Source organism: Thunnus maccoyii, chromosome 3 (genome assembly GCF_910596095.1).
Source record: "Thunnus maccoyii chromosome 3, fThuMac1.1, whole genome shotgun sequence".
Taxonomy (NCBI): Eukaryota; Metazoa; Chordata; class Actinopteri; order Scombriformes; family Scombridae; genus Thunnus; species Thunnus maccoyii.
This window is the reverse complement of record NC_056535.1, coordinates 24,911,537-24,925,220: the sequence shown is the minus strand read 5'-3', so window position 1 is coordinate 24,925,220 and position 13,684 is coordinate 24,911,537. Positions and strand designations below refer to the sequence as shown.

Sequence of the window (13,684 nt, the reverse complement as noted above, 5' to 3'; positions counted from 1 at the left end):
TTGTTAAAATCCTTATAATAACATCTGCTCCTTCTCCCTCATTAAAATTCCACAATCTATAAAATACGCAAATATATTTCATTTCTAAAGTTTAACTGCTGGACAAAATATCTCCTACTTCACTGAAATGTCCATTTTCAGTGTTTGTGCACTGAAGGCTTCAAGTTTCCACATCACACTTGTGTAAATTGAATACTGGATCAGGATTAGCTCCAAACTAGCTGTGATGTCACAAATCCTGCTCATTAAACTCAGATTTTTGGTGAGCACAGAGAAACTTTCCACCTTCAGCAGATTAATGTGAAAACAGTCTTCCAGTGTCAAACTCTGCACATACGTCATTCTGCACAGTGAAGCTCAAACATCCAACTGAAGGAACGAGAGGAAATAACAGTAAAATAATTAATATACAGATTGTGCAATATACAGTAAATCTAAGCAGGCTGTATATAACTTAGTACATAGATGTTTATACATGCATATCCTATTGTAGCCTATGTATATAACTATTTACTTTACTGTACATTACACAAACAATCCTTGTTCTAGTGCTCTCTGCCAAAATATCAACCACAAACCATGTAAACTTGCATTCTCCTGTTCTTGTGGCCACAAAATTTCATCTGGAGTCTTCTCATAACAAACAGTTGTGACAGCAGGTGTAACAAAGGTCTAAGTAAAAACAGTAATGATGGCTCCATTCTAATAAGTGGATCAATGAGCCAGTATTCACAACCTGAGCTTTGACACACCTGAACATATAATTGGAATATATGGCCATGATTAATGTTATTAGTTAGACCTGTGTTTGACAGGTTAAAATAACATTATGGCAACAGCTTGATATTAGACATTATTAAACACTGGATAGAAAGTAGCTCCATGGCTCATGTATTGGACTATACACCCCAGTGTGTTAGTGTGTAATTAATTTCATAAATCAATTTATTTTTCACCTGTCAAGTTGGCTTTCCAGTCTTGCACTTACAGCCAGCCCACCACCACATACCCCAAAGAAAGATGAACCCTTAATAATTGCAGATATAATTGTATAACATCCATATTTTGCACATTTCCCATTAGCTACATAGTTTTGAAACATGCAATGTCTAAAAAAAGCATTGTTGCAGTTTTAAGCTTTCAGTTTTACTTTAAAACTGCCATCAGGAGCAGAGAGATTTATCAGGAGGCAACTGCTAATAAATACCAGGCATACCAGCCGATTAATCATTTCCATCAGTTATGACATCACTGATCAGCTGCTCCTTTTGAGAGTGATTTTACATACAGTACAACCTTACTGGGATTGAGTATGAATTTAGTTCTGGGATTATTTTCACCTCTCAGCACTATTCAAAGTGCAGTGAAAAGCCCTCTGCCAGTAAAACATGCATCTCAAGTGTCATATTTATATATTTAGCTGGCGGCTGGCTGCCAACTGAACAACATAACCAATCACTAACAACATTGTCACTGTATCCCCAAGGAACACGTTAATGCACACATCTCTCTTGAGCATAAGACGACCAAGTAAAAAAAACTACATGCACACAAACACAGGCTGCATACAATCTCTCTCACACACACACACACACACACAACAGGAGAGAAGATATTTTTGTCAATCTTTTATTAGTAAACAAATTGACAATTCCCTTTTACAGATTTGGAAATACACTGCAAACAAGTGTTTTTCAGGCATTTTGTTACAATCAATATGAAACATAGTAAAAAGCTAAATATGGTAACTACAGTGCTGATGATATTACTGCAAATAGTGTACAGGTCTATTGTGGTCACACAACTGGTTTTGAATAGAATATAGTAGATTTTGTGTGCAATTTGATGGTATATATCTACACTGAAAAATATACATAATATAGATTAATCACATTCCCAGGGCCAGCCCAAGACTATTGGTATTTTTCAATGCAAAACTGGCACACAACTTCTATCTATGCCTCCTGTTCGCAAATTAGGGGGGAAAAAAAATGTGTCAAACCAGCCTTCATCATCAAAACTTCAAACATTTTAAAGCAGTTATGTGATTTGCGCTTTAAATCATTATATTACATCAACATTAAAAAAAAAAGGTTAATTATGCATGATGTAGTAGAATGGCTTTGACATGATTTGGCATCATGTTCTTTATATTAATAAGAACCGAGCAAACAGTCAAAACCTAAAATAACATCGAAGGGACGTTAAGAATTCTGATGCATGAATATTCATCATCAAGTGAGTTCACAGAGATAATAACAGACTGCAGACAGAGTGTTAGTTAGTGATATGGGCCAATTAATACAAACAGTCGGTCAAAGTGCAGCTTTCAAAGTACCAGAGTTATTCCCTTTTTAATATAATTGCTGAAGCTATAGTAAATACTACGTGGAAATAGGATTATGATCTAGTGCAGAGTGACTAATTTAAGACAGCAAAGTGAGTCAAAAATCAATCACAAGTTCAGAATGCTACTCTGGTTTTCAAGGCATTTGCTTGGCCTCGTCACACTACTCATTTGATCAACTATGTATGAGCAGAACTGTCACCAATAAAATGTAAACCTGTCATTAGAATCTGTTGGAGAATGAGGGAATGAGATCACATTTTTGCACGAGATTTGTGCTCTACTGCCTGAACGTTTCACTCTGACTGATTTATTGGATTAGGTCACATTTTTACCTTTGTCATAATAACAACTATTGCACTCTTTAGGAAAATCCTGTAAAAAAAAATAGGCAGCACTGCTCAGTACACAACTCATCTGTAACAGTGACATTTAAGATCCTTAAAGGAAAAATAAACTTGCTTGTGTGCATAAAAAAGCACAAAATCTATATTTGTAAATGCAGTCTAATTAAGCCCACATCTGTGATTTTTTTTTGGCAACTTTGTAAAGAGGTTTTTGGGCTATAAGAGCTCAAGAGGTACAAACAAACATGACATTACACAGAATTATTAAGTATGCAGGGGCTCATGAGGCAACTGAAGTTCAATTAAGCCAATAAAATTAATCTAGAGAGATTTAGCACATGGATCACAGAGCACTCATGATTTTCTTGAATGTAAGAGGTGGTGATAGGGCTCTGTGAAAGCTGTTTTATACTGTCCCATATAACCTGGCCTTACAGTAAGTGCCTGGTATTTAGAGGAATGAGGCAGAAAAAGTGAGAGAAAGGAAAATCAGAAAGCAGACCCTGGAACAAAGCACATATAGTAATTGAGAGCAGAATGGAGACTAAGGTTCATTAAAGGGTCAGCATGTCGACACAGTGCCACGTTTGATTCTGCACCTATAACCCTCTCGCTAAAGGGCGATTTAAGCTCTCAAGAACTTAAGAGTTTCCACTGAATGAGGTCTAGTTTCCAGATCTCATTGTTTTTTATCGCAGGCCAGGTAGTAAAGCAACATTGAATGTGTGAGCCAGGGCTGATTATATGAAAAAAAGGAAAGATGAAAAATGTTTATGGGACAATTAAAGAATTTGGCAAAACCTCACAAATTCTGCCTCCCCTGTAAAACTGTTTTAAAGTAGCAGCAAAGGAATTAAGACAGCCAGGCTCGCCAGTAAATGGTTAAAATGGGATTATAGAAAAATAAAGCACAAGTAATATTGTGAAACAACTAGCAGTATACTCTGTTCACTATGGGGCACTTCATATACAGGATTTTGTTAATACAATTTTGCACTTACAAGTGGAAATGTGGAACACGCATGAACAGCTGGAACTGTTAACATATAATAAACTTGGAGACTGCCAACGGAGTCAGCATTTTTAGTGCCATCGCTGTGAGATGTGGACTACAAGGTTCTTCTCATCACAGAGATTAAAGTTTCCATATTTGCTATCATTCTCAGGATCAAGTGACAATCAAAACATCATTTACAAGCTAAAGAGACAATAACAACAACATATTAGAGGAAGTAAGCTGCAACACACCTTTCATTTCTGCATCTTTAACGACGTGATTGTGATTTACATCAAGACACCCATTTTGTAATTTGCCTCGAAAAATATCTTGATGAAAACATCAATCACACAATAAAAATGTTATTTAGCATGCACAGTCCTACTTGAGTGCGAATCTGATTGGAAACGACAAACATCTTTCCAAACGCTGATGTCTAAATAACCTGTTTCATCAAAATCTTATGACAAATTAGTGATTACACACATTAACTGTAAAAATGGACTTTCCAAGACGTAATTTTTTTTCAAAAAACAAAAGGCAATAACTTAAGCACTATCAAAATAATTTGGTGAGATTCAAACCCATTTCCATTCATCTTTTGGGCGAAAAATAATGTACATGTACAAATTTACAAGTACAGATGACTCCCGAATCCATGAATCAGTTCTTCTATTCAACATACGGCTACAATACGCCAGACAGAGACTGATGTCCATTATAGGAGCCAGTAAAATTGTATGTCACTAACACCATCAATGTACTGATGCAAGCATTTTTGTCAATGTTCGGTTGAACTGTTTCTCTTGCCAGAAAATTTCAGACGATACATGATGAGTTGCTGTTGTTGAAGTGAAAAATGCATTTGCTAAGGTCACCGGAATGGCACGGTTTCACCTGGGCGTCATTGATTGGCAGGGTGTTTGACGGAGTGTGGTAGCTGTAAGCTGAAGCAGGCCAGGCAAAGAGGGTAAGCAAAAGGTCAGGTCACAGGTCACGTGGGGATAGTCACCGGCATCATCAGCAGCACGTCCTGCGAGACTCTGAGGCTTGCCGTCCCAGTTTGAAACCTTTTCCTGAACTTCCTCCTGCTGCGTCAACAACAGGGATGCGCTTACCTGTGAGGAGACACACACACACACACACACACACACACACACACACACACACACACACATTTACATACTCAAAGTTTCCAGCATTCAGCATCCCTTCTCTCTCTTTCATTACCACACACACTCACTTTCTTACTGTTTAATGATATTTTGTTTTTAATTTTAAATGACAACATTTTTCATGGTAGCACTACATGCTAGTATCTGACAATAATACTATAGCTGTAGTCACATTACTCACACACTCTAAGCAAGTTTTCAGTATTTTCCTGGAAACTAGAAAAGTGACAAAACTGTAATCAAAAAAGTTTGCAAAATTTCTATTTTAAAATAAAATGTCAAGATGCCATGACAAAGTTGATTCTATCTTTCTTCCATCCTGGCATTATCTGTAGCTTACCCTGACCTAGCTCATCATTGTAAGACATTTGATGCACACACAGAAAAGAATGATAACACTGGAACATGTTGAAACCGCAGTATACCCCTCATTAGCAATACTGTTCTCAATACATACCCGATTTAAAATGCGCTATAAAAAAGACAATTGTGTTAATTCTGTTCATTGTTTAATTTGTCAGAGGATTACTTAGCTCAATAGGAACCTGAGGATGTGTGTGCCAACAGCACTAAAGGCTCAAGATACACACTTACTTATCTCTATAAACACCTCGTTGATGTTAATGGCATTCTTGGCACTGGATTCTACAAAGATGGCATGGATGGAATCAGCATAGTCCTTGGCATCCTTCTCCGAGACTTCCCTGTAAATACAAGAAATCTAAATTATTATGTTGCAATATGCACACAGATTGTCTAATTTCATGCATGACCTGAAAACCATTGAATGCCTCTCTGCAGTTACCATATGGGAGATTGTCCAATTTCATGGATGTTCTCATTACCAACAGTGAACATGCATCTGAGTCTGGTAGATTTTTCAATTTTATGGAAGATACAGAAATAGCAACCAGAAATTGTACAACAGCTTCTAAGAATAAAAAAAATTGTAAATAATAAAAACTGCAAGGAGTTATTTTGTCCACTATAAATAAAGACTTCCACTCTACAGCAACTTAATGGCTGTAACTATAAAGGTGAACAAAATTATTTATTACAGAATATTAGTATGGGTGCCCACATTTTCAAAGCACAGAGAGAAGGAGTTATTAACTAAAAGGCGAAAGAAATATCTAAAAGGAATTAATATTTCTTACAAGATTTTTTTCAGTTAATTCCAACTAAAACAAACATCTTAAGTCCCATCATCATTCTTAAGTTGTAAATGAGGAAACATAGTCATATTGCACACTAGCATTGCTCATTACACCAATGATCTGTAATTCAGGCTCACCTGGCATCTGACAGGTCACATTTGTTGCCAGCAATGGCTACCACTATATTAGGAGGGCCATGCTGCCGCAGCTCCTTCACCCAATTCTTCAATGTCTGGAAGGACTCCTAATGATATACGTAACACGTAAGCAACATAATGCTAAATGAAACACAAGCATATAGTATCTCCTGTGAAAATTTAAAGGAATAGTTAGCACTTTCTTGCTTAGTTAGATGAGAAGAATGATGCCACTCTCACATCTTTATGATTAATATGAAGCTGGAGCCAGCAGACGGTTAGCCTAGCTTAGCATAAAGACTTGAAACAGAGGGAACAGCTAGCCTGGCTCTGTACATAGGTAACATAATCTGTCTACCAGCATCTCTAAACCTTACTATATAACACGTTATATCTTGTTTGTTTAATCCATATAAAAACCAAAGTATAAAAATGACAATTTCCCATTTTACGGGGGGTTATGGGCTGGGGGCAGTTACCAGGAGGAGAGCCAATACTCCAGGAAGTTACTGTGCCTGGTCCAGCCCATAACCCCCTGTAAAATAGTGAACTGTTGAAAATTAAACAAACATGATATAACATGTTAATTAGTGAGCTTTGGAGATGATGATAGGTGGATTTTGTTACCTTTGGACAGAGCCAGGTTAGCCTTTCCCCCCCCGTTTCCAGTCTTTATGCTAAGCTAGGCTAACCAGCTGCTGGCTGTAGCTTCATATTTAATGAAGAAGTATTGCTCTTCTCATCTAACACTTTGTTAGAGAGTGAATAAGCTTATTTCTGAAAATGTCAAACTATTCCTTCAATACACATATGAATGAAATCTTCAGGAAGGACAACAAAACTATACAGTAAGTACTGGGATTAGTGATTGAGCGAAAAAGTAAACAATACCTCTTTTGTGATGTCATAAACAATGATGGCTGCCGCTGAACCTCTGTAGTACATTGGTGCCAGAGCTCGGAACTACAGGAAGAAGAGGAAGGCTCGGTATGAAACAAGCAGTGATACGTAATGCATGTACCAATTCTTCAAAGAAAAAGGGACGCCCACTGTTGAACAAGGATGATCTACTGACATCATTAAGTCAGTATGTAGCTTTGAAACCACGTGAAACTGAACATGATGATCAGAGTTGTGACCAAGAATTTAAAAGATCTTATTGAAAGGCAATCAATGCAGACTTATATTTGAAGGCTGTTTACCTTGATTTCTTTCCAGTTTTCCATTTTTGGGTATGAAAAGGGTACTTAAAATATCATTGATGTTTAATTGTACAATCATACATTTTCACACCCCATAGACCAAGAAGGCTTTTCATAGACTATGGTTAATCCATTACACGGGCACAGACTTATGGTGATTACGTCACTGTGTGTTTCTTCAGACTCTATAATACCGACTGTAACAAACTCAAAACAGAGCATAAAAATAAGCAAAGAAAAATCCCACCACCACTGAGCCTACAGTATAAGCCACACAGCTTTATTTAAAATGGAAGTATAGCGAGTCTTTCCACCAAGACCTCACACATGTGGTAGCCATCAAGAGAAAGATGAGCAGAATGTGTCAAAAGCTGTTAGCGTTGTGATATTTATGGAAGACTTTACATTTGATCTTAACCCAATACATCACAAAGCCCTGCGTAATCAAAACAACATGTGCAAAATTTCTAAATCCATAGCTGGGAGGCAGGGGGTTCTACTTTTTGTTTTGGTATTTTTCTGGTAAAATACTTTCCTATGTACACTGAAGCCTAGTTTCAACAAATAGCCTGCTGCCATAATATGTTAAAACTTATTGCTTTTTTTACTCAGTCTGAAGGGAACGATGAGGTTAAACCCAACTACAACATCAGTTAAAAGTATATGAGCTGCCCAAACATCCAGGGACTTTTGTCAACAGCTTATAAAGATAACTGAAAGCAAAGCAACAGAAATAACAAAGCCTTTAATTCCTTTACCATAACGTAGGTCAAGTGGAGTTTGAGGCCATGCGTTTTATTTGAATCACTATTTAAATTATTTATATACTGAAATAAATATGGACTATTAGCTCTTGATCTCAATATGGTTAAAAAGAATTTTGAAGTTGTAAATGTTTAACACAAGAGACCTGCTGTACTGTATATTTCAAGATTTTAAAGTTTCTAAAAGGATTATTTTCCATCTATAAATCCAATCCTGTGAGACTCTTTTTAGGCCTTCTTGCAATACACGCTGGACTGGGGCTTTTGCTTGTCATTTGAGAAATTAGCAGACTAATAAAACCCATGTGCCATGTATTAACTAATGATATTTACATTAAGAGAAACAACCCATGTCTCAAAAAGACCTTCACTTGTAATGACCCTGCCTTCCCGCCAATTCTATTTTCCTTTACAATACGATGGAATAAACTATCCATCTTGGAGTGACACTGTTACCTCAGGAAAGCACACATTCCACATAATTATAGTTGTTACTGGCCCCAAGTCCACCGACAGGAATCCAACTTGGGATATTTGGCAGAGACACTGAGGAGAGTGCTGTCTGTTTCATTGGCTAGTGTTGGGCTGCACCACCGCCAGTCCTGTGTGGTCTATCTGCCTTAACCCAAAGAGCAATCACAGCAAGGCCAGACGTCTGGCCACACAGCGGCCCAGAGAACAGTCTCAGTGATGCCCGGTGAGTGTTTAATAATTGCTGAAACCACAAGTTGGGTGCATAATGAAAGGATCTCTTCTATGCCAGTAGGATGCAAGGTTCCTCTTGCTTGTTTTCTGTGAGAAGGAACAGTCAGATGAGGAGGCCTGGATGGACTGTTGACAGCTGGGCTCAGATGTTCTCATAAGGCCTCATCTGGTCTAGAGATATGGGTTGTGGATAGAGGAAATCACAGAGCTCTCCTTCTGCCCTTGTTTCTCCCTCCATGTGCATTGGCTGACTCTGTTTTCCCCTTTCTCAACTCAACATTTTGATAGTCCAGATCTCCACAGAGGTTAGAGAACAAGCCATGAAAGGCTTCAGAATACCACAGCAGCTTTGTATGAACACACACACACACACACACACACACACACACACACACATGCAAAACCTACCAAAGGAATGCTGCTACTTTTTCACTCACAGATGTGAACCACTTGGGAAACTGAGAGGCTTACATGGGAGTGAAAAGAATTGTGGGAATAAAAAAGGTGGAGAAAAATGTGAATAAACACACAAAAAAAATGACAGGAAAACAGTTTGTTACCATAGAAAATGAAAAGAGATAGTGCCGAGAAGAAAACACAAAGGGGAGACTTAAAGAGAGAAAGAGGGCATTCTGATGTGGAGTGGCAGTGACTCTCAGATAAGACGCATTAGCAGCAAAGGCCAGTGGGACAGCTTGAGTTTCATCTTATCTTAAACGGGCCTGCATTGATGTCCCCTCAATGCCATGAAGAAGCTTAGGCCCAGGGTGGTGGTGGTGGTGGTGGTGGTGGGAGAGGGGGGATAAAAGACAAGCAGCATCTTATCTCACCTCTCTGGAGAGGACAGCAGCAAGAATAAACCATTGCAGCAGCAGGGGAATTTAGTGTGAGAAAAAGAGAAGGGCATGTACAGAAAAAAGGGAAGTGATGTGGAGAGCTAACACAGAGAAATGTGGGATTCAGGACGTGAGTCAAAAGCGAAAGCAGTTCCCTACGCTTCTGCCTGGGGCTTGGTGTTGTTTGGACAGGCTGAAATGCTAAAATTGGACTAAAACACCAAAATGTATCCTCTTTTGTATATTAGTATCTTCTGTAAGCATGGTTTCAATCCTAAACTTTGTGTGAGCAACATTCAAATACGGTACCTACCTCCTGACACACAGGAGTCTAGATAACAGTTACACCTAAACACTGGACATGATAGCTGCTGACAAATGCCTTTTAGGTGTGCATGTGCTGTAAAATACCATGAAAGGAAAGCAGTGACACACCTTTATTTGTGTCTAAAAATATAAGAATGCTATGAGGAAGAAGGAGAGAGACAGAAGGGAGAGGCAGGACAAAGACTGAAGGTGACAGAAGGGACAACTCATGACAGACTCCCTGATGTTTTCTACTTAACAGATGACACTTAAGGATACAAGAAAATGCAAATCCATCACACCACATATGTCATTTAAACTATGGAAAAGGGGATTCCTTAAACAAGGGCACAACGACAAGTCGATTGCTGGTTAGGGGGCAGAACTCCACCTATAGAAAGGTAAATGTTGCCCCCTGTCAGAAGTAATGAATAACTGCAATGTTCATTTTCCCAGAGGGTGGTTCAGGGAGTGGTATGCAAGTAGGTAGCTTTCTCACTGCTTTTAAAACCACATGAGAGGAATGAGCAGATTTTTTAATAAACCCAAGTCAAGCAGATTGATTACAATATGAAAAGTGTGTGCCAAAACACACGTGAATCCTGCTCAGGATTCACTATGCACCAGTCCATTTAAAACAACGCTGAGGCCAATACCTCAGCGGATATTACTAACCCGCTCCTGTCCTGCCGTGTCCCAGATCAGGAACTTGTGAAGCTCGTTTTGGTATTGCACTGTCTTGGTCATGAAGGATGCCCTGGTGAAGAGAAATGACTTCATGATATACCCATGATTATAATAATTTTCAACATATTGGGACAATGAGAAAAACACACATCTTAACTTAATTTAATATCTTATATTGTGTGCCAGTTTTAGAGAAAAAAAAACATGACATCTCAAATGTAAAACAGCAAATAGTTTGCCTATAAAATGTAAACAATGACAACAAATTCCTGCCACAAGTGAACAGACCCTTAAGCAATGTCTTAAAACTGTTTACTTGAGTTGATCCTTGTCCCAAAAAAACAAAATATTTCATTTATAATGTTATAAAACAGAGAATGATTTTTTGCATTTATGAAGATGGAACCAGCACATCTTTACTTGATAAAGTAAATAAACAGAATTACTGATTATCTGTATTGAATTAGGGCTGCAACTGATCGTTGTTTTTCATTCTGATTTATCAGCCAATAATTTTCTATATTTATAAGTGTTTTTTTCTTTAAACTGTTAGAAAATAGTGAAAAATGCCCATTACGGCTTCTTGGTTATTTCGACAGACCAACAAAACAAAGATATTCAGTTTACTATCATATAAACAAAAGAAAAGCAGCAACTCCTCACATTTTAGAAGCTGGAACAAGTTAACTTTTGGCATTTTATCAAAAGCAATTCTCAAAATTGCTGCAGATACATTTTCTGTTGATCTATCAATAATCTTATTCTTTCAGATCTAATTGGAATTTATTAATCCATGAAGTGATTTACAGAGTGGAGCCTCTAGCACGGGAGACGGCAGGAACTTACCCAATTGTTGGGTTGATGTTTGGGTCAAAGCTGTCCTCCACAAATCTCCAAACAATACTTGACTTTCCGACGCCAGTGTCCTGCAGAGACAAAATAAAGACGACGCTTACTAAACACGGTCAGAAACAATAACTAGAAATATAATCACAACGAAAAAAACTCCACGAAATCTCTGGCAATACGCCTGGACAGTATTGCTTATCAGTAGCATCTTCTTCCTTCCTGCTCCTCTTGTAGGCTTTTAACAAGATGGATGTAAATAAGCTTAAGACACCAAACTTTTTTTTTTTCTTAGTAGATGATGGAGAAGAAGAGATTGAGGAGGAGGTTACTTCAGGAATATATTAATGAGATGCTGATAGAGAAAAAGGCTTTTGCAGTTGTTTTATGTAAAGCTACACCTACTAATTATTTTCATTATCAGCAACTGATTATTTTTGTGATTAATTGACGTTGGTACATTAAATGTCAAAAATTGTGGAAAAAAAAGATCATTTTTGGCTTCTTCAAATATCTTGTTTTGTCCGACCAACAGTCCAAAACCCAAAGATGTTGAGTTTAAAATCATATATGACAAAGTAAAACAGAAAATCCTCACATTTGTCGATCAACTAACTGATTGATCGGTTAATTGTTTCAGCCATATTAATGTATAATCTAGACATGCATGAATATCGTTTCTGTGGTTTACTGTATTTTTAAATAATGGCTGCAGCAAAGACTAGTAATATTATTTGAGATAGTTATATCAGGAGATTACTTTCATCACTGCATTTCATTACTAATTAATCGGTGATCATTTACCGGTAAAATGTCAGAAAATAGGGGAAATCGTCCAGAACAACTTTGCCGGAACTGTAGTTGAATGACTAGTTTTGTCAGATAAACAGTCCCAAACCTAAAGATACTTAATTTACAATTATATAAAATAGAAAAACAGCTTATCCACTCACTGAAGAAGCTGAAACCAGAGAAAGTTTGGAGGGTTTTTTTGGCTAATAAACAACAATTAATCAGTTGTTGCTGATTCATTTAGTCAATTAATTAATTAATTGTTTCAGCTCTGTTTTAATTTAATTAGTAGATGATGGAGAGGAAGAGATGTGAAGTTACTACAATTAGAGGTGATGTCACTTCAGAAATGTATTAACCAGATAATGGTAGAGACAATTATGGCTTATGCTACCATTATATATAGAGCTAAAACTAATGATTATTTCCATTATCAATTAATCTGTCGTTAGTTGTTTGGTCTGTAAAATGTTAGAAAATGGTGAAAAATGTTGATTACTGTTCACTACAGCCCAAGATGATGTACTCAAATGTCTAGTTTTGTCTACAACTCAAATATATTCAGTATATTATCACAGAGGACTAAAGAAACCAGAAAATATTCACATTTGAGAAGCTGGAATCAGAGAATTTGGCAGAAAAAGACAACTAATGTCGGCAACTAATCGATTAATTGACAAATTGTTGCAGCCGTTATAATATGCAGTTTAGACATGCATGAATTTTGTTCATGTGACGAATTATTACATTTTAAAATGCAGAAAAGACAACAAGGTTATTTGAGAATGAAAAAGAACTTGATTGATGTTGACGCATGTAAGTAAACAGACCTGTCAATCAGGATGGTTTAACCTGATGGAGGAGCACTATACTGTGGCTCATTTTTTACATTTTAAAATGCATTAACAAGACATTAACGTTATTTTGAGAATGAAATATTTGCATTCACACCAACTTGATTGCAGGTATTAAACACATTAATGTAAACATACCTGTCAATCAGGATGCAGGAGCACTAACACTGTGGCTCATTTTATGCTACAGGTATAATTTGAGGAACAGTATCGACTACAGACATACATGTTCAGACAAAATCGACGCTGACTTACCCCAAGGAGACAAACTTTTAACTCTCTCAGCGCCATATCGATCTCCTCTCTCTTTCAAAATGAGTTTGTGAGGATGACCATTGACAGTTTTCTCCCCTCTGGCTGCCTCTTATTACTTGAATATTCTTCAGGTGGTAGTCTGTTTACAAACAACTTTACCTCATCGTAGTCAAAAGCTGCCGCATGCACACACTCAGGTTAGGAAATAACTCTTACGACATGCGTTAAAACGCCCGGTTGCCAGTCGTATTTGCCATATTGTGATTATTGTAAACAG

At 37.3% G+C, this 13,684-nt stretch overlaps 1 protein-coding gene across 1 annotated transcript; it reads right to left on the bottom strand.

The window, feature by feature from the left end:
• Positions 1-1,626: 1,626 nt before the first annotated feature.
• On the bottom strand, positions 1,627-13,495 carry rab22a (RAB22A, member RAS oncogene family). Its single transcript, XM_042407651.1, has 7 exons — positions 13,408-13,495; positions 11,507-11,586; positions 10,649-10,730; positions 7,052-7,123; positions 6,161-6,267; positions 5,461-5,570; positions 1,627-4,809 (listed from the first exon to the last, which is right to left on the bottom strand). The coding sequence occupies exons 1-7, from the start codon at positions 13,441-13,443 to the stop codon at positions 4,712-4,714; spliced, it is 585 nt and encodes a 194-aa protein (XP_042263585.1). The 5' UTR covers positions 13,444-13,495; the 3' UTR covers positions 1,627-4,711.
• Positions 13,496-13,684: the final 189 nt, after the last annotated feature.

Bases quoted from the DNA above. Each gene is read 5' to 3' on its own strand.
- rab22a (XM_042407651.1), bottom strand. From the start codon at position 13,443: ATGGCGCTGAGAGAGTTAAAAGTTTGTCTCCTTGGG. The intron at 11,587-13,407 runs GTAAGTCAGCGT...TTGTCTCTGCAG, and splicing joins TAAAAGTTTGTCTCCTTGGG to GACACTGGCGTCGGAAAGTC. The intron at 4,810-5,460 runs GTAAGTGTGTAT...GTCTCCTCACAG, and splicing joins CGAGGTGTTTATAGAGATAA to GTAAGCGCATCCCTGTTGTT.